Source organism: Sesamum indicum, linkage group LG10 (genome assembly GCF_026168435.1).
Source record: "Sesamum indicum cultivar Baizhima isolate 11 linkage group LG10, ASM2616843v1, whole genome shotgun sequence".
Taxonomy (NCBI): Eukaryota; Viridiplantae; Streptophyta; class Magnoliopsida; order Lamiales; family Pedaliaceae; genus Sesamum; species Sesamum indicum.
In genome coordinates this window covers 21,740,855-21,765,060 of record NC_142666.1, presented here as the reverse complement: position 1 = coordinate 21,765,060, position 24,206 = coordinate 21,740,855, and the positions used below count along the sequence as shown (strand labels likewise).

The following is a 24,206-nucleotide window of genomic DNA, read 5'->3' as shown; positions in this document are numbered from 1 at the left end:
GAGTGCACACACAAACTAGGAGATGAACAATACTGCGTTCCTGAACTTAACGCATCATTATTTAATTTAAGGGTTTGCATAGATATAAGTCAATTTGGCTTGCACATCGAAAAATATAACTGCAAGACAGTGATGTACATACTCGATCATCAAATTCAAAAGATTTAACTAATAAATGAACAAAATCAAGCAAACGTGGAATGATTATATAACGTGCTGACTGTAACATAAATTGTCTTTATGTAAAGCAAGAATCAATAAATCCCCAATCACTAACCAAAATCAATTTATGCTATGGCTGGATGTGTTACTAACTCTGAATTATACAATATGAAGTTAACTACAACCAAAATAGTTGACAAACAAGACCACTTGCGTGCCCTGCTTGTTCTTGACTACAGGGATAATATACAGAGATGCCGCAGCATATATACAGCCAGTCTAGAAAGTACTTGTGTGATAATATCTACATGGTCTTTCTTTATGGTGCACTCCACCTGCTAATTTTTGACTCCTTCAAATGTTTCTATTGAACACAAGAGTGCTTGATCGGACCCTTAACACACCTGTTCTTAAAAATTCATCACATTGAAAGCAAGGGAGTAAGGTTGAGTCGCTCCAGAAAAACTTGAAGGATAGGAATTGGCCTTCCAACTGGAACCAGAGCCTGGCAGTCGAGGGTTTTGCTCCGGGCAGCACTTGAAAAGCAATCTTTGCTGGACAATAATTCGCCTTAATCAACTTAAGTCGAAACCAGCATCAGAATTTATGGCGTACAGTAATTTCTGCTCCATTTGCTGTTTGCTGTGTGAAAATGATACCAATCTCAGTAGTTAAATTAGCATTGCTGAAATAGCTCACATAATATTCACGTAATAGTAGTATGAGAGCATCAGAATATTATTTGTAATGATAAATAATCTGGAGGAGCTGAAGACAACAATCTAGAAATACTACTCATTTTGGATGTTTTCACCAGGAACAATTTCCTAAAATTAGAATCACCTACTTTGCAGATGTGTAGCTGAATTTGTACAAACCTTCGGTAAGGAGGTAGTTTAAGAAGATTCATGCAAGTGGCAGATGTTGGCAACCGGTCAAGAGCTTCTTCGGATGCATTACCAGCAGTCCTGTTAGACAAAGGGGAGTATTTGACCAATACCGGATACCGCTTGAATAAGACTAATTAGCATCAACTATTTGAAGCACCAGTTGCAGATTTACCTCTGGATGCAGAAAGTAGGCTCCAAATACTTAAATCCTAGCAGAGGCCCACGAGAACATCCAGTTGCAAATCTGAGAGCGGAAATAAGAATTAACAATTTTTTCAAAACCAAAATATGGATAGAGGAGGTCAAAGTATTGGCTTGAGTGTGCTTCCACATGATTGAGAGCATGACAAATGAGTTTGAATTGAGGATTAGAGGTGTGATAAGAATCTGAGGCAATATTTCTTTTCGGCTAGCAGAAACCAATAATAGGAACTGTAATTAGTCGAACAATTATAGTATTTGGTTATCCAAGAGAATCTTCCCAGCAACCTCTAGCCAAGCATTAATCTTTAAATTTCGAATTTGAACCGACATTGTTGGTCAAAAGTTCTAGGAACTAATAATCCTTGATATTCCTTTACATTACATCACTCATCACTGGATTTTAAATCCTAAATCTTTATATCCAAATCCTGGATCCAAACACGTACTTTGTACAAACTATGGCAAAAAATGGAAGGGAAATATAAACAGAAGAAGATGATAGGACAAAAGAAGAAATATACCAGAAGCATCTGCGCCATAATACATTTCAGGCCATCATACAAGAAGAAAGAATGAATCACCAACTCCAGATTATTTAGACAAAGCAATAAGGACAGGCAAACATAGAAAGAAAGTTTAAATGATAACAAATTGTGCACTTGTACGTTGGATCAAAAAACAAGAATTAGGATAGATAAGATATACTGCAGCTAAGAGTCCAAGGCAATAAGAGTCCAAACTTTGGTTGCTTCTGCAGAATATGGCCAAATAGCAGAATCCCAAAAATTAAATATTACTTAAAAGCAAAAGAGATTGTAAGGCATACTTCAAAAATTTCCTCTTGTTTTCCAAGCTAAGGTTCTGAATAACTTCCCAGAACATCTCAATGACATAGTGATCCTGCCAAAATAATTGCTAGTGAGTCATATGAATAGAAAAGAATAAAGATGGCTATCACTGTCCATAGTATCGGGGGAGGAGTATAAAACCGGGGACTTCGATAAAAATGACAGGCACCAGAAAACATCCAGATGCAGGACACCCATCTTAAAAAAAAAAATTGATACAAGTTTACATCACAAGTTAGATAAAATCACACTTGATGTTCCACCAGAACCTTGCGGGGAATTAATCAAACCAGCCATATTCCTCAAGTTGCAATTCAGTCTGAAATTTCAGGTTGTGGTGGCTGTGGCTATTTTAAGCAAGGGGAGAACTATAGAGAGAAAAAGAGTAACTTGTTTGTGATCACTACATACTTCAAAAAATGGATTTGATTCAATTTACAAAGTTAAGTAAAAGAAGAACCAAGTTAATCCAACTAAGCAATGACTGAGATGCTGGAAAAGCCCAATGACCGAAACCAGAATAACAAGCAAGTTATGAGTAGTGAATGGTAGGAGAATAAGTTTCTCTGCTACGTGAATTGGAGATGAAACTGATTCTGATGCTTTACTAGGACTATAATCATGATTGCTCTGTTCAATTATTCTTTTCATCTGGGACAATTATTTTTCAAAGAACCAATTTGAGGCACTGGATCAATAATTCTAAGATGGAGATATAATGTGTTGTTTCTTTCTTGAAATCCTCCTTCAGAGGGCCACAACCTTTGTCACAAAAACTCAATTCTGCACTATATAAAAGCACCATGCCTGCAGTTACCCATGTTGAGGTTTGATTTAATCCAAAATTGTTGTCATAAATGCACCAACCCAAATCTTCACAAATAAGAATATGCAGAGTACGGAGAAAAGAAACTGAAAAAAAGGAAGAGATTGTTGTCAAATAAAGTAGACAAAAGAATGCACCATCTCATCTTCACCAGAAACAGAAGTAATCATTTGTTTTCCCAGTGGAAATGTTCAACGTAAACATAAGGTGAGAAACAAACTATTTGAGGCAAAAGCATAAGAGCTTACCTCATGGTAGCCACCTGTATAATTAGTATGAGCACGAAGATCATCGACATCAAATCCATCCACTGATCCAGATATTAGAAGCTAGGACGGAAGACAACAAGAGATTTAGCAACAAAATATCGTTTCAACCAAGGATACAGCTTTGAATCAATATGGCATAAAGAGAACTTTTTATGGTTAAATACACCAGTAAAGATGCATATCCAAGTCACTGCAGGGACAGATATACAGTTCAATCTTCATTTTGGTGCTATTCAGGTAAAGTTGAAACTTCTTGGTTCATATCAGTACCTCATTTTTGGTTTATCTTTTACCTTGGTCAGTCATTCTACAACCGTAACTCCAAGCTCATTACTTTTCCGAGTAAAACGATAAATAAATGTGAATAGTTTGTTATTTTATGTGGTACTTATATAAACATAAGCATAAATACATCATAGAAATCCGGTTTGAGACAATCACTAGCAATACCATGATTAATGTTCTAAATATGTTCTTAATATTTGTTCTTTTTAAGTTGCTCCTAATTGGAAAAAGAATGTTATTTGTATGGCCAAACCAACACTCCTGGGATCCCTAAAGAGGTGTAGCCACTCAGGTTCACAGTTGCACAAGGGAAAGATATTGAAGCATTTGATTCTTAATAATGGATATACATGTGAGATATCAACACTAAAAGCTTTATGTTCAGCAGTGTTGTCCAAGGAACAAGTTTATCCAGATTTTTGCTAGCAGAAAGATAAATTAAAACAAAGCATATAAGCCAATCATAAACCCAGATTTCCAAATAATATATTCTCAAGTACCTGAAGTTCATGCTCGTTAAACATGTCAATCCAATCTTTCTGAATCAGCTGCTGAAACCCTCTCAAAAAGTGAGAACTTTGTTGACGTATCTGCAGTTAAGCAATAAACTATCAAGATTTACAAGAGCTAGAAACACGTACCGATTAGATTGATCTTTATTTTTCTTGCAAGGATGACTTGTTTATGAATTTTGGTAACTTTGTTCCCTCTTTGATTGCTTGATGCAAGGGGATAGGATGGACTTGAAAAATTAGCCGATAACCAAATATGAGAAGGTTTTACTACCTGAAAGTTCAATCGATGGTTGGCAACCAAATGAATGAATGTAATGACATTCTCATTTGTGACTCGAATGTTTTTTCCTCCTGGAAGCAGCTCTTCTTCTGTTTGCTCCCCATATTCATTGTTAACAATTACGAAATACAGCTCTAATTCAGAAATGTCACCCCCATAATGCTGCAAGTTATCATGCAGAAACTCATGAAATTAAAAGCAAATGTCAATTGGATGAACATTCAATTTGTGAGCAAAACAGGCATACACAAGTTTAATGAAATCTACTTCCCATCAAACGATGTAATTTAGAACTGACAGATGGTCATACAGTCCGAGTTCACAGTTTCATTAATTGTTAACCAAAATAGCATTTTAAGTCATCCTCAATTGGGTTGTTGGCAACTTCAAAAAACCAAGGGAGCTGACTCCCATTTCACATTTTGCATTCCAATAAAACTGAAATTGAGCAACATGAAAATTCATACTTAACTTTCCAAGAGAATCTTAAGTAAACCTCTATTTTACTCTCCGTTTAGTCAATATATTTATGATACTTCCATCCTTTTTTAGTTCTACATACAAGTACATGTAACTACCCCACATCGTTTTAAACAGAAGTTCCACTTCAATTAGCAAACCTGTCCACTAGTGAAAGACCACAAGGATCTTACCACCTGTATCTTTGTTACCATAATCTTATACTTAAGGAAGCCAGTATGGCTTCATAATTTCACATTTGCAGCATTGTCTTGAAATACTTAGTGCCAGAAAAATATATGACGAGTTTTTCCATGTGATGGAGAGAGAGAGACAAATAGTCCACAGATGACCTTAATATTATCAGAAAGTAATGAATAGAAGGTAGAAAGATAAGCTGAAAAGATCAGTAACTGGCGCAGGTAAAACAGAAATAGAATATCTTTATTTCGTGTCTAGAAGAGCAAAGGAAACACAAGTTTTAACCAGGGTGCTAAAACATTAAGGTAAACATGAAGGAATCAAGAAAATTTACCTTTAGGAAAATCAGATGGCGATACAATTCTGGGTCCAAGGAGGGCAAATCATTCAAGTAGTTATACCTGAGCAGTATATATGCAAATTGCCACAGTTCAGTCAGGTGGGCAGCCAATCAAAGTAAAAAGTAATGTGATATAAAAAGACAGCAACATAAAGAATCCAAATCTAAAGAAATGAATACAACACAATTCAGCAGGAATCACCAATTTAAGCACAATTTCTAAAGGCTAAGATCTACATTTATAGTTTTTCAAGCACAATTCAGCAGAGGCCCAGATTTACAGAGTTGGACTCACTAACGAACATATTCCTTTTTTCATTAACAAAAATCCTATTAGGCTAAATTTAGGCGTCCATACGTTCGAAACGTGCATTTCCTTCCTCCAAATATGCCACTTACAATTTTCATCTTGTGCTCAGAAAAGTCTCATCCTCGTATAAATGGAGGGCTACAATCTTGAGTGCTAAAAAACAGGCAACAAGAGATTTACACCGTCCATATACACAACATACATACAACCCAAAAGGAATGGACTACCATTGGGCTGAGATTGAGAGCAAAGAAACTGTACAGCTTTCTGACAGAAACATAACAGCATAAGACATGCAGAGATTTTTCAAAAATTATAGTGCATAGTACATGATATTGAGTGAGACACCAAGCTGCTTGGTTAATAGACCCAAATGTCAATTACAAATGTTCTATTTTACTTCAGTTTTCACTTTTCTTGAACTTTGTCTGGAAAAAGTGTCTACTCATGCAATACATATTGTCACAATTTTAGAACTCAAATCTAGCTATTAAAATTTAAAACACAAGGAAGCACCAAAATTATAGGAAAACAATAAGAAGCAGCACTTACTTTTGCTTCAATTTGCTCAAGAAAAATGTTGCAAAAGGAATATCAACCAAAATCCCTTCAAACATTGCCTACATAAACAAATCCCAGATTACTAAAACACTAAAACACAGTGAGGGTTCCAAAGTTTAAAGCACATAGAGCCATAAACTGTAAAGAAACTTGCATCCTTATGAGAATCGACGAGCAGCTTGTCATTCAGAAAATGATTCTCCCGTACATAAAAATGCAGAAACAACGGCCTTTGCAGATTTGATAGGATCGCATTTTGTGCTTATTTCATGTAATATTTTGGCCTATTTTGTGATCAAATGCTCCTAATTAAATATTATTTTGCAGCATTAGGACAAAAGAAATGGAAAATGAAGAAAAACACCAAAATGAAAATTCAAACAAGACTCAAACTCAATTTTTGGCAAGAGTTTGGAGCTGCTTGGACTACCTCTGATGAAGGAAGAGTTTAACTAGGATTATAATTTTATCTCTATAAGTCTTTTAGTTCAACTAGGAATCTACTTCTAATCCTAGTAGAACTAGGTATCTAGCTATTATAAATAGGTGATGTAATTCACTTTAAGAGACAACTTTTGAACTCTTCTATTTCTCTACGTTTTTATAATATTTTCTTATTTTGCTTTTTATGCATTCTTCCATTAGCATGTCTAGCTAGTTCTCTCATTCTAGTTGAAGACTTGGTGATCGCTTAAATCCAACGAGTTGTGAGATCTAATTTATGCTTTCTACTTTTATTCATATTGGTATTTGTGTTGTTCTCTGTGTTTTTATTACAAATAATCTGATTTATTGTCAAGAATATTTGCCTAGCCAATTGAACTTCCAAACCCGTAATTGTTTGTTTAGTTCGATAACTAGTGGTAACACAACACAATTGATTATGTAGAAGTTTTCGATTATGTTGTGGGGAATGCACAATCTAACTTAGATAAATCCTCGTAGGAATTTATTGGTTAGAATTGGGCCTTTCTAGTTCTTAATACTGTCGGTAAATTAAATCTTGAGAACGTTCGCAAGGTTGTTTATTGATTAGGGATTTAGTCAATGGACGTTCCTTGACTATCCACAAGGTAAGGAAAGGTGAGGTCGTTAAGTCGTACCAATGACCATAACCAATTTATCTATCAAGAATAATTGTTATCTTTGCATCTATGATCAACCGTGAAATTAAGCGTGATCCTGTTTTTAACTGGAATACTCTTCTCTTATATTTATCTCTTCTAATTTTATTAGCTTTTTAGTTTTGTTCTTCTTCACAATCAAAACTCCCCCTAATTATTTTCATTTTTGAAGGAATTAATTTAAAACCAATCTCTGTGGATTCAACCCTACTCACACATCTACAAAAGTGTTCGTAGGAATTATTTTTGGTAGAATCGACACCCATCAAGATTAAAAAAAAAAAAAAAAGAAGAAAAGAAAAGGAAGAAGAAAAATGCATCTCCATTGTGTTGCCAGGGAAACATAGCAATGTAATTTGACAGCACAAAAAGATCAATTGCAATCATTAGGATGTTCTTCAACTGTCAGAGACATCATAACTTAACTGTGGTGTATGCAACTACAAAGAACCTTTTTCTTATGACCAAAAAAAGACTATAGCAACTAGTTATGTTATATGATTCAACTGAGCTACACATAAACAGCTAAGTGCAAATCCAATCTCCACACAAACAACCTCGTCAAATGGGCCCCAAGAAAAAAAAAACTCATCTCATTAAATGGGCATCAGTTCTACTCTTCTAATCGAGAAAGCAGTTTCATAAATTGCATGTTAAATGAACTATCAAAAACTGCTTAAAGGGATTGAGCATATTTATAAAAGAGGTAAATACCCAATCCGGAAAATGCAAATTCACAACCTTCATGATCAGGAAAACCCACTTTCGAGCCCACTTCTTAACAAACTAAATGAAGGCTAAGAACGCAGTAACAGGCAATATTCAGAAAATATCAGACATTTTTGTGAATAAATCAAGGATCAATACCTTTGCAAGAATAGTCCCAAGAAAGTGAAAAAACTGAAGATGCTGTTCATGTATCAATCCAGATCCAGGGTTTGGATAGAGGAGGTGATCCGCAGTTTCCTAGACATGTTAAACCAGCCAATTATGATAATAATTAGAAGATACCACCAAAAAACAGGAAACTATAATGTTATACAATCAACATGATGAAAACTTGAGCAATCAAAGTAACAAAACAAGTATGCTGCAACTAAAATTGGTAAGTGAAACCTACTGGTTGAAGCTTCTGTGCAGTCTATAGTTTTAATGAATACAAGTACAAAATCAGTAATCTTATTTACCATTTAGTTAATAATCTTTGGTAGAGCAGAGAGATAGAACACAACCACGTAACAATTTCATATACTAGTGAACTGGATTTTGGTGCTAGCCAGTGGTAGTAGATCCAACAATTCTAGGCTTTGATGATTCAAATTGACATAACATTTCTTAGACTGTTTATCTTGTTAAGGTTGCAGACCTATAGCCGCTTTCTCATGCGATAAGTCTTTGTAAAGCCAGGAGAAGCATAGATCTAAAATATTGAAATAGAAAGATACAGGATTCAACTTAAGATAGAGAAGAGGTTCTCAAACTCTTAGTTCAAAGAAATACATATTCTTAGGCTGCGTTTTGTTATTAGGTTATATTATTTAAGTAAAATGAATGTGTTCAAGCAATTGACAAATTAATAGCACACAGAGCATATGAAAGAAGATGCAATATGTGAAAGTGCATGTATTAACCATCGTACATCATCACAACCTTAAATAGTCCATACTGAACATCAAATGCGGCTCGAGTAATGTTTTCCATGAAATCTTTGAAAATTCCTCCACCATCAATACCAGCCTCCTCGACTCCAAATTCATTAACAAATGTTATGCGAATCTGGATGCATTTAAGCAGACACAGCAAAATTAGCTAGAAGGATAGAAACTTCTTCAAACTAACATTGTTATACATATGAAGCAAAGACATTAAAAGTTCGAGCAAGCATATATGTGAAGAAAAGAAACAGTAAAAGATCAGAGCGAGAGATTCACCACTCCCCGGAGATCTTCTTCAGCTAATGCATTCAGTTGACTGAAAGCATCCTCCAAAATGTGATCCCGTCTTATTTTGAATCTGTTTCTCGTAAAAATAGCATGAGCACTATTTCTTTCTTTCATAGTTGCTAGCTGTGACTGCAAAGTTCAATTTTACTATTCACTAATGCGTTAAGAAAATTGTAAGTGGCTAACATCCATATTCAAATGGTTCACATACGATTTTACTACATCTCAGAATTAAGGTACTTGGAAGCTACCAAGAACATTTCAGTGTCACCAAGTTAAGCACTCACGTTAAATATTTTAGCTCTGCTTGTAAATGGAACCAAGAAAGGAGCTTGTTTTAGAATGTCATTTGCTCTTGTATTCTCTGTCATTGCCTGGGAAAGGTAAAATATAGTAATGGTCAATCACTAAATACTGGTTTTTTTGGATGCCAACAGTGCAAACAGAACTATTACCTGTGACATAAATAAATCACTGGCACCATCAGCATTGAAGTCATTAGGGGAGGTAAACTCTCGTCTGTTGTTCCAATCTTGCAACTATAAACAGTTTCTATGTTAGACCAAGAATGGAGCATCATATCCCACCTTGACATTATTAAGGATGAGAGGAAACAAATGAAAATACTCAAATAGCACATCTAGAGAACTTTCAGATGCATAAACCTTCTAGAACATGACCTCATGTACCTGCGACATGAGCTCAGATGCAACCACGCAAACCCTGTGTTGAAGAAATTCTATTGGGTGCCTCTTCATAGCAGAAGGACCATCTGCAGACTTTGAGAAATTAGGTGTTGCCACAGGATTGAGCCAAAGAATCTGCCACAAGGCCTACACAAAGATGCAAATCCATGAGTTGCACAACGTTCATAAAATAAGAATATTAAAGCACCAGAAATGACACAACCACCTGGACTCTACATGATTCGTTTTCCTAAGCTACTGTGGGCTGTTATTATTGCATTGACCTACTTTACATTTGTTAGATGTATGAGAGAGATTTTGAGGGCTTGGCATAGAATAGAGGTATACCATTCAGACTGACTAAATGAACATTACAGCTTCCACTTGCATAGATCAAAACCTAAATTCAATGCCATATATTAGGTCTTTCATAGTCATTTTTCCCAAAGCCTTCACCGAATTAGAAGAACAGCTTAGTTGCTGTTAGTCCCTCTTGCAAGTCTCACAGCATCTAGAATATGGAAGATACTGCACTCATGGAGGTGTTTACCTCCTTTCTTATCTTCACAAGTTAATATGCATTTGCAACTCTACATTGTGTCAAAGTGACGCAGTACATAAAGTTATGTCCTAGATTGTTGCTATATGTCGCTGTCTTTGGTCAGAAAATGACCACGTTATCGGTAATACTTTAAGCTTCCATGCTAAACCTTCTTTAAAGCTTCAATTAATCAAAGGAATCACATAGTATGACTACCTGTCTTAAGATGACAATCAACAATCTGATGTCCACCAGTGACAGTGGCTTCTCCTGTTCATAAAACTCCTCATTATCAACAATCATTAGCATGTGCCTGATCCAGGAAGAGCAAGACACACTCAGCTTGAATTATGAGTCAGCTACCACAAGGCATGAAAAGTACGAGACTCAGAAGGTACAAATTACTTACTTATAAACAGGGCAAAAAACTGATAATGGTAATAGCCAACCAGGAGTATCCACAGGCAGATAAGCTGATTGCTCAGACAAGGAAGACCACATATCATTTTCATGGCATCTCTTCATAAAGTTCCATAGAATGGGAACTAGTTCTGTCCTATAGGCTAGTACGGTCATAATTCGCTCAAGAGGCAAAATGTTGAAAGTCACGTGCAGAAAAGAACACACTGCACCAACAGCAGCCACTTCGTCGTCATTAGCCCTGCCTTTATGTGAACCAACCATCGGCGAAATGCCCCCGAGTAGCACATTTGTCTGCTCAAGAAAAATAAAAAGATTGTTTAGTCAAGGGAAAAATTGTTGCATTTGACAATGCATAAGATGGAGCAATGACAACAGAAGGGTGCATACCAATTGGAGAAGAAAGCGTGGATCTAGAGCACTGAAAATCTGTTGTTCCAAATCCCTATTTAAAACTATTTCTGTTAGCTCATCACCAACGAGCATTTCATCTTCACCCATTGTAGAATCTGATGTAGGTTGTATAGAGCAAACAGGTTGAAAGAGACAGCTGACTTATAAAAAATATCTAAACTAACTGAACAGCCCAACAAAGCAGAAGATGGCTAAATTATTAAAAAGTACAAGTGAAATTGTAATATATAAATAGGACACACCTTTACCTCCTTGATTTGATGTTTGGAGAGGAGGAAGTGCTTGCAACAAAAATGTTGCAACAGTAGCAAAGTCCATAGCCTGATGAAACAGAAATCACAAAGTGACTATTTTCAGAACCAAATGAATAAGTTAATCGTAATTTTAGAAAACAAAATATGGTAAAACAATGAAAGGATATGATAGCAATCATAAAAAAAATGCAAATCAGGGGAACAGAATTCATAGCAGTTTGACCAGTACTATGGTTAGTTAAGAAGAGAATACAAATTCATTAGGATTGCCATCCGAGACATAACCGCTTTCAGGTTGCGGCCAACAACTCAGAATTTGTCGCAATCAAGGGAAATGATTACAAAGTCAAAGCATAAAAGGAAATTCATAAGTCAGTTCCATGTGCATCGGAAAGAATATTTAGAATCCATCTAACCAAATAAATTATTGCAATAATTAGCGAGAATCAAATGCTACAGTTAGATAGTAGGCAACAGCATTTATGAACTGTGAAATATCTATAGACTGTGAGTATTGAGGTGGAAAGGTAGGATTGCCCACAAAGTAGAAAGAAAGTTCCTTTACCCATGCAAATGAACCAGGCTGAGTGATAGCAACCCCAGCCGCTTCCAATAGGTTTCCTAGAAGGCAGGCGTAACTCGGAAAATCAATAGATATATCAGCAGGCAGAACATTGGTATGATCTTTCACACATAATGCCATCTGATGAACATAATGTTGACTCAACCGTGGTGCAGCAAATATCTGGATGTGAAATTAAATTTAGTGAAACAGTCATCATAAAATACTAGCATAATGAATGTGATAAAAATTCTGCTGCAGCTATAGACAACGCTATACAATGTTGGGTTCACAATCATATACAGTCGGCAGAGACCGACTATATAGCATAGATTGGACGGGGTTAGGTTCAGAAAAAATATGTTCTAGAGATTAACACTAGAACATATAGACATGAACAAGGATAATAATGATGACTTATAACAGGAATGAAAGGGCAAACTACCTCTTTCAGGTGTGGAAACAGCCTCCACAAGAAAGGGATTATAAGGATCTGGGATGAAAAGCCCGATCGCGGATCACTATTTGAACAAGTGCAAGATGTTTGATCCACATGAGAAATAATAACAGCAAGAACGCGCTCCAATGAAGAGGTAGTCCCAGTAGAACCTTGGAGATGTTTCTAGACAAATTAAAACGTGTTATTTCTGTTCTTAATGCGATGAAAGAAAACAAGGCAACTGTATGAAAAATAACTATTGTGTCTCTTTTGAGACCCACTGAAGAAACTTAAACCTATTCATGTTACGCTTGGATGGACTTTGTACAACGAAGTAAAATTGAGTTCCAATTCCTCAGCGAAACAGTCGATGAGATGACAACATAGCATTCTGTGCCTACTGAAACGTGCACAATTTCATGGAAAGTAAGACTCTACAAATTCAATCTGACTACTCTTTGTCTTAGATATAGAGGAGATCCTTTTACTTCGAGAACGTCAACAAGACAATTTTCTCTAGTGCAACTTCACTCTCATTAAAATTGAAGTAACTGCAACAGCAGCTTTAACAACTATTTTCCTCCATACAAGCCCCTCAAATTTCATATTACAATAAAAGGAGCTAATAGAATATTTAGAAGGCAACCACTATTTTCAGTCCCCGAACATAAAATACATGAAAATGAGAACACCACAGTATGGAAGGAATTGCCAAAATTGACTCACAAACTTGTGTACTATACATATGCTATACAAGAAACTAGGACAAAATAGATTATAAGAAGCAAAACCATCAAGCAACTAGAGTTGTATAATAGGGAAGCAGTAATGGCCAAAAAGGATATGCCAAAAGTTTCTGCATTACATGTAATCATATATAGAAGAGAATCATCTATCTGAGTGGAAGAGTACCTTCCCCATCAAGATTATTTCTCTGAACATGGAGTACATATTCCTTTGTGACAAATAGCAGACTGTATTACAAGCCCAAGGAAGCTTTAGATCAATCAACAAAATTATTGCCTCTAGCAAGACATCTGCTGATCGATTGGACTTCTCAGGCGCCAAAAATAACTGATCTTTCAATTGGTTCCTGCAAAGCAAAAGCTACACTGATTACTTAAAAATGATAAGCTTACAGTTGAATAGAAGAGTGGCTTATCCTATTCTTGCTTATTCATCCCCATGGATGAATATCAAATATATCTGGGCAGAAAGCAGTACATTATCATGAGTTAAGTGAGATGATCAGCAGATGCAAATTGCTACTGGTTCTCACAAAATGTGTTTGATATTTATACTGTTATTGAAACAAGTGAGGGAAACCAAGCATTTTCAGATTTATGGCCTGAAAGCAGTCCTTCTATTGTTTACATTAGGCAAATTCATGACTCCTTAGGGAGATGGTAAGCCCAGTATAATGCTATGCTCAACAGGCCTGTCAAACGGTCAAAGACTCAATGAAAGAATTAAACTGTATCCAGCTAAATTGTAGGAAGACAGTAATAAAAAGTCAAGGCAAACAGAGAGCAGAAACCATTACCACAGTTTAGTTACTACAAACATGGAACAAAAAATTGAAGTTACTCCAAATTGAACAATAAATCTCTCTAGAAAGACATGCATATATCTAAATTCCACATGAAAACTTTGACCAACAGAATAACGAATTCATGGCACTCTAACCAGGAATGAACTATAAAAATAGATATACCCCACAAAATTTAATAATATAAACAAGAAAGGGAAACAAACATTTAAGTAACAATGGTTAACCGCTAATTTTCTCAGCTAAGGCATGGACTCAGTTTCCATTTCTGAGGCAACTAGATGCCCATGGGAAAATAAAAAAGAACATTTATTCATGAAAACCTTTAAGAGCTGTCCATGGGAATTCTTAGGATGGTCACACAAGAAATGAAAATGTGATTTTAAAATCACATGGCTGAAAGATATTAACTTTCAATTGATTTCAGTAATAAATCATATAAAAGTATGGACAACTTCATGTATGAGTCTGACTTAAATAATACTTCATATAAAAGGATGAGAATTTGGGAGGCTTTTAGATCATGCAAAATAGAAAGAGTTGATGTGAAGTACGATACAAAAGAATTAAAAGGCCCCTTAAAAAAGGACCTATTCTCATAGATCGCACGAACGCAAGCATAGGCAAGATTCTTAATCCTGTATTCCACCAGACCACGCTTGGATGAGTAATCCATGCCTGCAAAGAGGCTCACCACATCACCTGTTGCAAAAGGTAGAGCAACCATGAAAAGCCATAACAAATCAAAGTCCATGTTGTTCATAACAAAAATCGCGTATCCAATATCTGCAATGAAAACATTACAAGTACATGTGGCGGTGACCAAGGAAACTCACCATTATCATGAACAAATTCAAGAAGCAATCGGCAGGTCTCAACAAGTGCAGAAAAATCAGACACATATCTAGGGTTAAAGAAGAAAAGCAGCTGGTACAGAAAATCAGAATCTGGGCCAAAGCACTGCCTGAATAGGAGCATCATAAGGTGAAATTATGAGATCAATATGGGATGCATCCATCAGCGGAGCAAGAGATAGTAAATGATCAGGTGATGATACAACTGAAAATAGAATAGCAGGTGATACAGTGATAGGTAAAACCATATGCAGAACCTAAAATATAGGAAAACTTCAGCTAACTCATAATAAATTCTGCACCTATTGACATCTTGACAATACTGCCCATAGGTCAAGAAAAATTTTTCACGAATTTTGCCGCGTTCAGCCTCCACAACCCTTCTTCCTCTGAAGCATTTCTGCAATGATTAGTAATTAGTCAAGATGTATAGTCTAGAAGAAAATTTGATGTTTCAGCATCTCACAAACACATTTCAAAGAATAATGACCTTCTACCAAACATATACTCAGATTAAAACCCAAGACAGAAGAATAAGATATAATAAGATAAACTCAACCATTAAACGAACAATATCCTCAATATAGTCGCAGAAAAGAACTTCAAAAATCTTGAACAGGATCTGTTTCATGGATGAGGACTCCACCAATAGAAGTCAGACTATGAAACCACAATGTTCACCAAAGCGTAAAAAGAGGACGGAACAACCTATAGAATCCTCAATAGAGAGACATGCACACTTTATTGGTTATTTTCTCATGTCTGCTCTTCGCATTCATAGTTTAATGTCACAAAACTAAAATTAAAGAACATGACAGAACAACATTGAGTAGCTACAATATATTTTCCTTATCCACCTTCCTTTGTACTATGCATGTTACAAAGTATCTAGTATTTTGACAAAGATAACAACTGATATCTATATAAACTTATAATTGAACACAAGCAGGTGGTAGCATACATTAGAAAGCAATAGCTCAATTTTACTGCAGGTGACATGGTTAAAAATGAGTGCTCAGACAAGAACATTAACCTTGTAGCAATTTTTATGTCAGTTGGTGTAAATTCCTATAGAGATTTACTTAAAAACAAAAAAGAAAAAAAAAAGGAAAAGCAAAGTTAGGTCTAATTTGTGTTATATTACATAATTATAAGTCCTGTTTCTCACTAACACTTTTTTTTTTAGAAATAAAATTCTGGTAGGGCTTTACTAAAGTTAGAGGGAGGCCTCCAGAAATTCCCAACGACCAGCGCACCTCACTAGAACCCGCTAATTGCATCGTTGCCCAAGCACACAAATATATTCTTTCCCAAAAAATTACATCACTTGGTACTGCAATAATAGAACCTCCATGATGGTAGCAAATGGTTGCTTGTAGACAGCATATTTTATCAAACACACTGAGCAACAAAAAACTAAAACCTTTTGGGACACAGCTGGTTAGTAGTTCACATATGTCATATTAGCCAGTACCAGAACAACTTTTAATGCTAAATGAAAGAGCCAAATGCACATGCCTGCCGATACTTTTAAAAGAATTTCCTGTAAGATATCAAAATGACTTACAGACCCGGCATCCACAGGCGATGAACAATTTTCTTTTATATATTGTGTCTGGCTTCAAGAGATTGAGGTTATGGAAATGCAGCTTAGTGAAACTTCATTTAAATTTGAATGATATTGTTTTCAGTTCACATGTGAATCCCAAATTTCTTGAGAACAAAACTATGTAATAGTTGCTTAAAGTCTGCTTGAAATTAAAGTACTTGAAAACAATGGGAAAACTATCTTTAACCTAACAACTCCTTGTTCCACTCTTTTCTTTGGAGCAAACAGCTAAACAGTTGCTTTGAGTATAAAGATTAATATTTCTCGGCAATTAATTGTCATTTTGCTCATTAATTTTTCCTCTGGCATACTGCATTGAACTTGATAATTGACGAAGCAGCTCCAGATTACTTGAGAAAAATAAAAGAAGTCGAAGTTGCTTAAATCCAAACCCCAGTTCAAAGCTATAACAGTAATATGAAGAGGACATTTCATGAAATTAACATCTTCCTCCACTCATTTATTCTTTTTTGTTTTTTCCTTCAACCCGGTGTAGTCAAGACTGGCTTCTAATATTCTACCAGTTCATTAATGAAAAGGATCAAAATACCACATTCTCGCACAAAATTCACCAAAGAAAACACATTCACAAGTCGTGCTGATATTCAACTTAACCATCCATAAAAAAACGATGAATCAAATTCATAAACAGAAAATTCAGGAATTCCAAAAACAAGGGGGCGGGGGCAAGAAGAAGAAGAAACCTGAATCTTGAGAGCAGCGGCGTTCTGCTGGCGCAACCAGAGGCGTCGGTTCCTTTCCAATCGGGTCTGCTCAAGAAGCTTCTGGCGGTCTCGCTCTTTGGAGCTCCGACCACCTAAATCCACCCGTTTCCGGGTGGATGGATCACCGGTGAAGAACATGTTGTTTGTATTGGATTGGAATGAATTGAGAAGCCAAATTGAGGAGGAAGAAACAGTTGGTGAAGAAATTTGGACAAGAGAAGAAAGAAAGGAAATGAGGGGAAAAAGTGTTTTAACAGTGGGAAATATATATATATATATATACACAAAAAAAAAGAAAAAGAAAAAGAAAACACAAACTCGCATACATACATACATATTATAATAAATAAAACTAGTGATGTTTTGTCTTTTTCTTTTTTCTTTTTAAAAAGAGAAGATTTATATTAATTAAAAAACTTGAAACTTGTTGTTGTTGTTGTTTTGTTTCTGGTCATCAAAATGAATGGCAATGGCATCATCATCACTACTATAATACTCAAATGATCAAATATAATATAATTTGGTTTGGTTTATTGAAGAAGTTTGGGTTAGTAGTAACAATGGGTTTGATGAGATGAAGAATGTGGAGTCCAGTCACCAGTCACCAGTCACCCAAAGCCCAATACATAGTCCAAATGAATTGTTAAACACTTGCCTTTCTTTTATCTCTTCTTCTCGTCTCTTTAGGTGAATCATGAATAACGTGATTAATGGTTTATACAATTCAAATGCAATTATCAATCACCTTAACATATATATATATATATATTAATTGTGATTAGTGAATGTTTTTGGGGTTTTGCCAACAGATTAATCTATGAGGCTCATGAATTTGAACCAAAACTTTCACCTGCCTCATCTATCTTTGACTACATGTTGGAATATGTGATAAATATTCTATTAGGTTACTATAATACAAATATGACCATATAATTTATATTCTGCTCTTGCGATACCGAGTTGTTATTGTCTCAGTTTGAAGATTAACGAAATAGTATTCATCACCACTATAATTAATATTCTTGTATATATATATATATGACACACACGAGCAAATTATTAATAATTTAATTATACAATATTAATTATTCCAAATGTTATATATTTGATGTATACCCAAAAGCACTTGGCCCAATGAGAGATTTACAGCCCAACTCAGGCCCACATGCCCATGACGAGGGCAGCCCAACAACGAAGCGCAATATACCAAGCTCGACTCAAGAAGGAAGCCTAATACAAGGCTTCCCATAGCTCAGCCCTACTCTTCCAACAAAGGTTAATTCGGAGGGTCGCAACACTTAGTCGTTTTATTTCCAAGTGGACAGAAAAAAGCGTACCCTTTTTTAAAGTCCTTTGAAAGGCGAAAAATTTCAATTGGGACAGTTCGTGTCAACAAGCTTTTGAAGAACTCAAGCGATATTTAGCGGAACACACTCTACTAGTGAAGCCATCTCCAAAGGATACTGTTTATGTGTATCTATCGGCCACCCCCTAAGCGATCAGTTTCGTCCTCATTCGTGAAGATAATGGAAAACAAATGCCGATCTATTATATCAGTAAAGTGCTCAATAAAATGGAAGGGTGCTAGACCCTTATAGAAAAAATGGTCCTTACACTGGATCATTGCTAGAAAGCTACATCCATATTTCCTTTCACATTCTATTGGAGTGAAAACTAACCTGCCTCTGAAACAAACGCTGGGTAAGGCAAGACGATTGGTAAAATGGGCGGTAGAATTAAGTGAGTACGATATCTCTTATCTACCTCGAACCACCATCAAGGCCCAAGCCTTAGCAGACTTCCTCTCCGAAATAGTAGGGACGTCTAAAGAAGGCACCCCTTAAGCCGAAAAATGGTTATTGCACGTAGACGGATCATCCACGATTCTAAGGCAGTGGTGCGGGCATAGTCTGCTCTTCACCCCAAAGAGATGATCTAGAATTAGCTGTCAAGTTCGGTTTTAAGGCCTCCAGCAATGAGGCCGAATACGAAACACTCGTATGGGGCTCAGGATGGCGCATGAAGTAGGAACCAGACACTTAATAACTTATTTAGATTGGGAGCTAATAGTCCAACAAGTGGAGGGCTCATACGAAGCCAAGGACGAAAATATGATCCAATATCTACAACAGATAGTAGAATTAAAAACAAAATTTGAAAATTTTCAAATTGTCCAAATTCCAAAGGAAGAAAACATTAAAGTTGATTGCTTCTCCAAATTAGCTAGTGCTCTAGAAGATTCTAGGACGAGACATATTACCATACAGTACCTCCCCAAGCAAAGAGCTCCAATTCATATTCAAGTTATATCCTCCTCGGAAGATTGGAGGACCTCCATTATCCGATGGCTCAAAGAGAGGCACTACCCAGATAATAGATGGGAGGCCACAAGACTTAGGGCTCGAGCTGCCCCCTTCACATAATATTTCACTCTTATCTTACTTTAATTCAAATTTTTTCCTTTTATTTTCTTTTTTAAACCATTACTTACTCAAGCAATGGAGTACTAACTTCTATTTTGCAGGGCTAGTTCTCTGATAATTTTAAAAAAAATTTAAAGATCTTTTAATCTTTATGGTGTGGCCAAATTTTTAATACGCATCATATATATATATATATAAAGTTTCCTATGGAAATTACTGTCATAAGTAAATAGGGTCCTATATAGCTACTAAGTACGGAATTAAGGTACTCATCAGCATCTCATCATATATTTAGCTGTAAGTAGGATTGGAGTCATCACTCATTAGTCTTCTCATACTCAACTCACAAGCAACATATTAATGTTGATGTGCTCAAATTGGGCAGTTTACTAATTAAATCCTTTTCAGTAATTAACCGAAAAAGACCATCAAATTCATTAGCAAATCCTGAATATTGTACTGTTAGTCCATGAGAGGCTTTTGATCGTTAATGACCCACACCCTTTACTTGAAAAAAAAAAAAAAAAAGAGGAAAAGGAACTTATATTAAGTACTTGTTACAGCATAATTTGTAAGGAACTGGTGATAAATTGCAACATTAAATAATTGTTTGTATGAAGTAATTGTTATTAATATATATGTGGAAAGAACATGTGATTAATGAGACGTGGTTTCCTTGTAAAAAAAGAAAAATGAGACATGGTTTCAAAGGGTGGACTTCACATCTGAATCTGAGTATATATCCAATGAATCTGGATCCTTTGCCTCTCTTTCAACTTCAAATTTCTTCCATTCTTCCCTATCAACATCTCTCTTTCTTCTCTTGCTTAATTTTCCTTATACTGTACTACTGTTTTAGCTATATATTTCATCACCCAAACTCAATCACTACGTACCTATCAATTTTTTTTTAAGTTATTGTACTATCACAATCTCATGTATAAATACATACATAATACAAAAATTAAAGTTGGAGTATTAGAATTTATTAATATTAGTTTTACCCTATTAAGTATATATATTTGGAAATCATGAAATATCATATCACCAACCAATACTATATAAAGTAAGATAGAACAATCAATCATATATATGATCGACATGTGTGTGTGTTAGTCACATTTGAACTAATATTGTTGTCACTGAATTGCAAGGTATTACTCATGATATCTTTTGATTGACATCCGACCACACACCTATATTAATAACGACATCATACGTATATGTATTGTATAATTACTAGAAAATGATGGATCAATTCAAATGGTGGAAGCCATGATAAGAAGTGGCTTACTGGTCCCCTCCTCCTCTCTTCATTCCAAATGTCGAAAAAATGAGCTTTGCCTAATCCAAATCATCATCTAAATATATATAGACCATAACTTTATATATTTTTTTGATTGGTAGCCATTTATTTACATTACTAATTAAAATGTTGCTGAGCTACTAACATCATCTTCCTTAATTGGTAGGCATCTGCTCAATTTGAAGTCTAATAAATTGGTACTAACTGTATTTTAAAGAAATCAATACTTAAAACAAAATTAAGTGGATTGAAAATATAACTAAAAGTTTGCAGAAGATGATTCAACAACATAAACCCTAATTAATTAATTAGAGAAGGGCTAAATAATGAAAATAAGGAGAAGGAGGCCAACATAAACTTCAAATTAAAGCAAGTCATTATAATATATAAAAATAATATTTTGGTATATGCTTTTGACGAATGTTTTTTCATACATAGCTGCGGAGGGAACATCATATCAATTATCATACTACATTTAAGAAATGGGTTGCACCCAGCTAGCTACTTGAGTTTTTCATCAAAACCGGACCCAATTTCTATAATATCATCATCTCTTATTCAAATCTTGGTAAATTATATAATATAATATAATTTCCTGCAAAGAAGCTTCTTCTTTTTGCCTTTTCCTTATTCAGTTTAACTGCACTCTACTTTCCTTATAATTACACTACTCTTTACCACTTTCATGGGTTTGTAATTCACGCTAGAATCAAATTTATTATTGGCTACAAAATCAAAATCAATCTAAATTTTTAAATGATTTATTATGACAATTAATTTTTTTTATGATTATGAGCCATAGTAAATGTTTTGGCCACACTCACAAAAATTATTGCCAACAACTATTACATAATCGTGATTAATAACTACTGTTTATAATGTTAAATTTCTTCAAGTGTCGGAGTTATCACTTTAACCTGTGGTAATTAATTAATTATATGCGCTGTGAAGTTGAAATTAAAAGATTGGCAGCTCTTGTTTGTTCCAAAATTCTAATTCTTGCTAATTAATTAATTAGATGGACTTTAATTTCTTACACACGAAAACAATATTCATACATACATATATATATATACAGTAAAACCTCTATAAATTAATACTCTATAAATTAATAAACTCTCTAAAATAATAAAATCCTCCGGTCCCGACTTGGGCCTTTGTAAAAAATCATCAAATTCGATAAGATAATAAAATAATAATTTTTCAGAAAATTCCTTTATAAATATTAGGTCCCATTAAAACTCTAAATTAATAATTCATAAATATTACAATTATAAATATTATGATAATTTACTAAAATATGAAATTTGTAATGCTTTACGCATTTGATCATTCATGGATGATTTTGCGATGCCTTTTAGATGAGAAGACATGGTTGGGTGTTATGAACTATTTTATTATCATATTGAGATTTATGTAGTATATGTTTCATTCATCATGCATGAATATATTTAATTGGTTATAATAGTTATTTAAGTGCAATGAATTAATATAAACATGTATATTTAAGTAATTTCAATGAATTGATACATGTGTCTATGAATATAATAGTTCATTGTTGCATGAATATAATCAATGAAACATATATGAATTTATTTATTTTCAATACATATGTACTAAATTTGCTGAATTTAAAAAGTCTCTCTTTTAATTAATAAAATATTAATTTATCGATAATTTAATATCTCTCTAAATTAATAAAATTTCATGGTCCCAAGGTTATTAATTTATAGAGGTTTTACTGTATATATATATATATAGAGAGAGAGAGAGAGACACACACACACATACGCATTAATTAATAGAGAAGTTGAAATTGGTGAGGCATCCACGTACAGGAACATATATACGTCTATGATTTTTGACTATTTTATGTATGAAACATCACCAAATTTTCAATTTTAGACGACAAATACTTAATTAGTTGGGTAAATATTCACAGAAACATAGCGTACTATATATGTAGAAGAATATATAAATATATAGTAATTTGGCATGGAATGGTGGTATTTGGAGGTTGATTAAGATGGAGAGATCCACTACAAATTTTGTATATGTACCTAACGTATACTACACAATAACAACAATATATAATAATGAATGGACATGGAAATGCTTCTACACATACATACGCATGCGTTTCGCAGTCAAAAATTAATAGTAGTATCTTTATATATATACGATAAGATATATACAATAATGCAGCAACAGCTAGCTAGCTAGCAGTCTAAGTTTGGGTCAAAGACGCTACATATATATATATATATATATATATATAGGACATGCAGGAGAATAATTAACTCAAGAGTATTAATTACTTACTTAATTCTAGTAGGAGGAGTTGGATGATCTAGTGTGAAAATATGTTTTCACTTTATATTAATTAAATTAACTTTGGTACATAAAATTGCTTTTTAAGAAAAACACTTCAAACTTATCTATGGACGAGCTAGATCAGTACATACGTACGTGCTAATATAAAGGCATCAACTTTAATTTGATTTTTGTGTCGTTGAAAAGCGAGATCAATTAGATTGTATTATAGAGATGTAATTCAACACACTTCACGTTGAAATTCTTCTCACCAAAAAAATCATCCTCTTACTTCTCAAATGAGGAGAGGCTTTTATACTACTTCAAGATTACGCTATTTAAGGTAGGTAAAGGCAAAATACTATTTCGTCCTTTACCTACTCCTTTTATATGGCTAGAATTTGCTGAATTACAACGATTTTGGCAAGTTTGACTTTAGACCTTCCTTTGATGGCAATATCTTTCTTTCCTTATTGGAATAATTTTTCCTTTTATGACGAGATTCGTTTCTCCTCCATCAACAGCCCCTCAATTTCTGAATATCATTAGTATATTTTCAAGTATGGGCCTTCCTACTTGACATCTAGCGTCCCGATGTTTCCTCATCCATCAATCATCTCTGGCCCAAATTGGTTGTGTGTAATATTTTTTATAGCTCTAGGCACGACTTTCCTCACTCGAACCGAATCTCCTCTTGCTGGTCCCTAGATATCATCCAGATAACTCTGGCGGTTGGAAGGTTATCTTGGGTTTTAGTTTATTTTGCCTTGTCTCTCTCGCCTGCCCCTCTCGGGGAGGTCTTGAGCTGCCTTCCTGAGGTTGGTTGTTGCAATCTATGTACTCCTTCAAATATCCTCGTTGGATCAATTTCTCTATCTCATCTTTCAAATCGAA

General features: G+C 34.7%; 1 protein-coding gene across 2 annotated transcripts; it reads right to left on the bottom strand.

The window, feature by feature from the left end:
* Positions 1 to 185: 185 nt before the first annotated feature.
* On the bottom strand, positions 186 to 17,526 carry UPL6 (ubiquitin protein ligase 6). 2 transcript variants are annotated; one of them, XM_011102414.3, is made up of 26 exons: positions 17,250 to 17,526; positions 15,239 to 15,336; positions 14,919 to 15,046; positions 14,673 to 14,784; positions 13,446 to 13,626; positions 12,540 to 12,716; positions 12,098 to 12,277; positions 11,521 to 11,599; positions 11,255 to 11,373; positions 10,854 to 11,158; positions 10,661 to 10,757; positions 9,907 to 10,050; positions 9,673 to 9,756; positions 9,505 to 9,591; positions 9,206 to 9,346; positions 8,925 to 9,050; positions 8,142 to 8,240; positions 6,142 to 6,209; positions 5,274 to 5,340; positions 4,271 to 4,441; positions 3,985 to 4,074; positions 3,179 to 3,259; positions 2,083 to 2,156; positions 1,225 to 1,296; positions 1,041 to 1,130; positions 186 to 804 (listed from the first exon to the last, which is right to left on the bottom strand). In XM_011102414.3, the coding sequence occupies exons 1-26, from the start codon at positions 17,406 to 17,408 to the stop codon at positions 738 to 740; spliced, it is 3,096 nt and encodes a 1,031-aa protein (XP_011100716.1). In that variant the 5' UTR covers positions 17,409 to 17,526; the 3' UTR covers positions 186 to 737. The 2 variants fall into 2 exon arrangements, with proteins under 2 accessions (XP_011100716.1, XP_011100717.1); XM_011102415.3 differs by having other exon boundaries at positions 11,527 to 11,599.
* Positions 17,527 to 24,206: the final 6,680 nt, after the last annotated feature.

What these genes read in the sequence shown, in the direction of transcription:
- UPL6 (XM_011102414.3), bottom strand. Translation starts at nt 17,408, where the DNA reads ATGTTCTTCACCGGTGATCCATCCACCCGGAAACGGGTGGATTTAGGT. An exon ending in ATCAAATCAAGGAGGTAAAG is followed by an intron (nt 11,374 to 11,520) that starts GTGTGTCCTATT and finishes AACCTACATCAG; the next exon opens with ATTCTACAATGGGTGAAGAT. An exon ending in CACGCTTTCTTCTCCAATTG is followed by an intron (nt 11,159 to 11,254) that starts GTATGCACCCTT and finishes TTTCTTGAGCAG; the next exon opens with ACAAATGTGCTACTCGGGGG.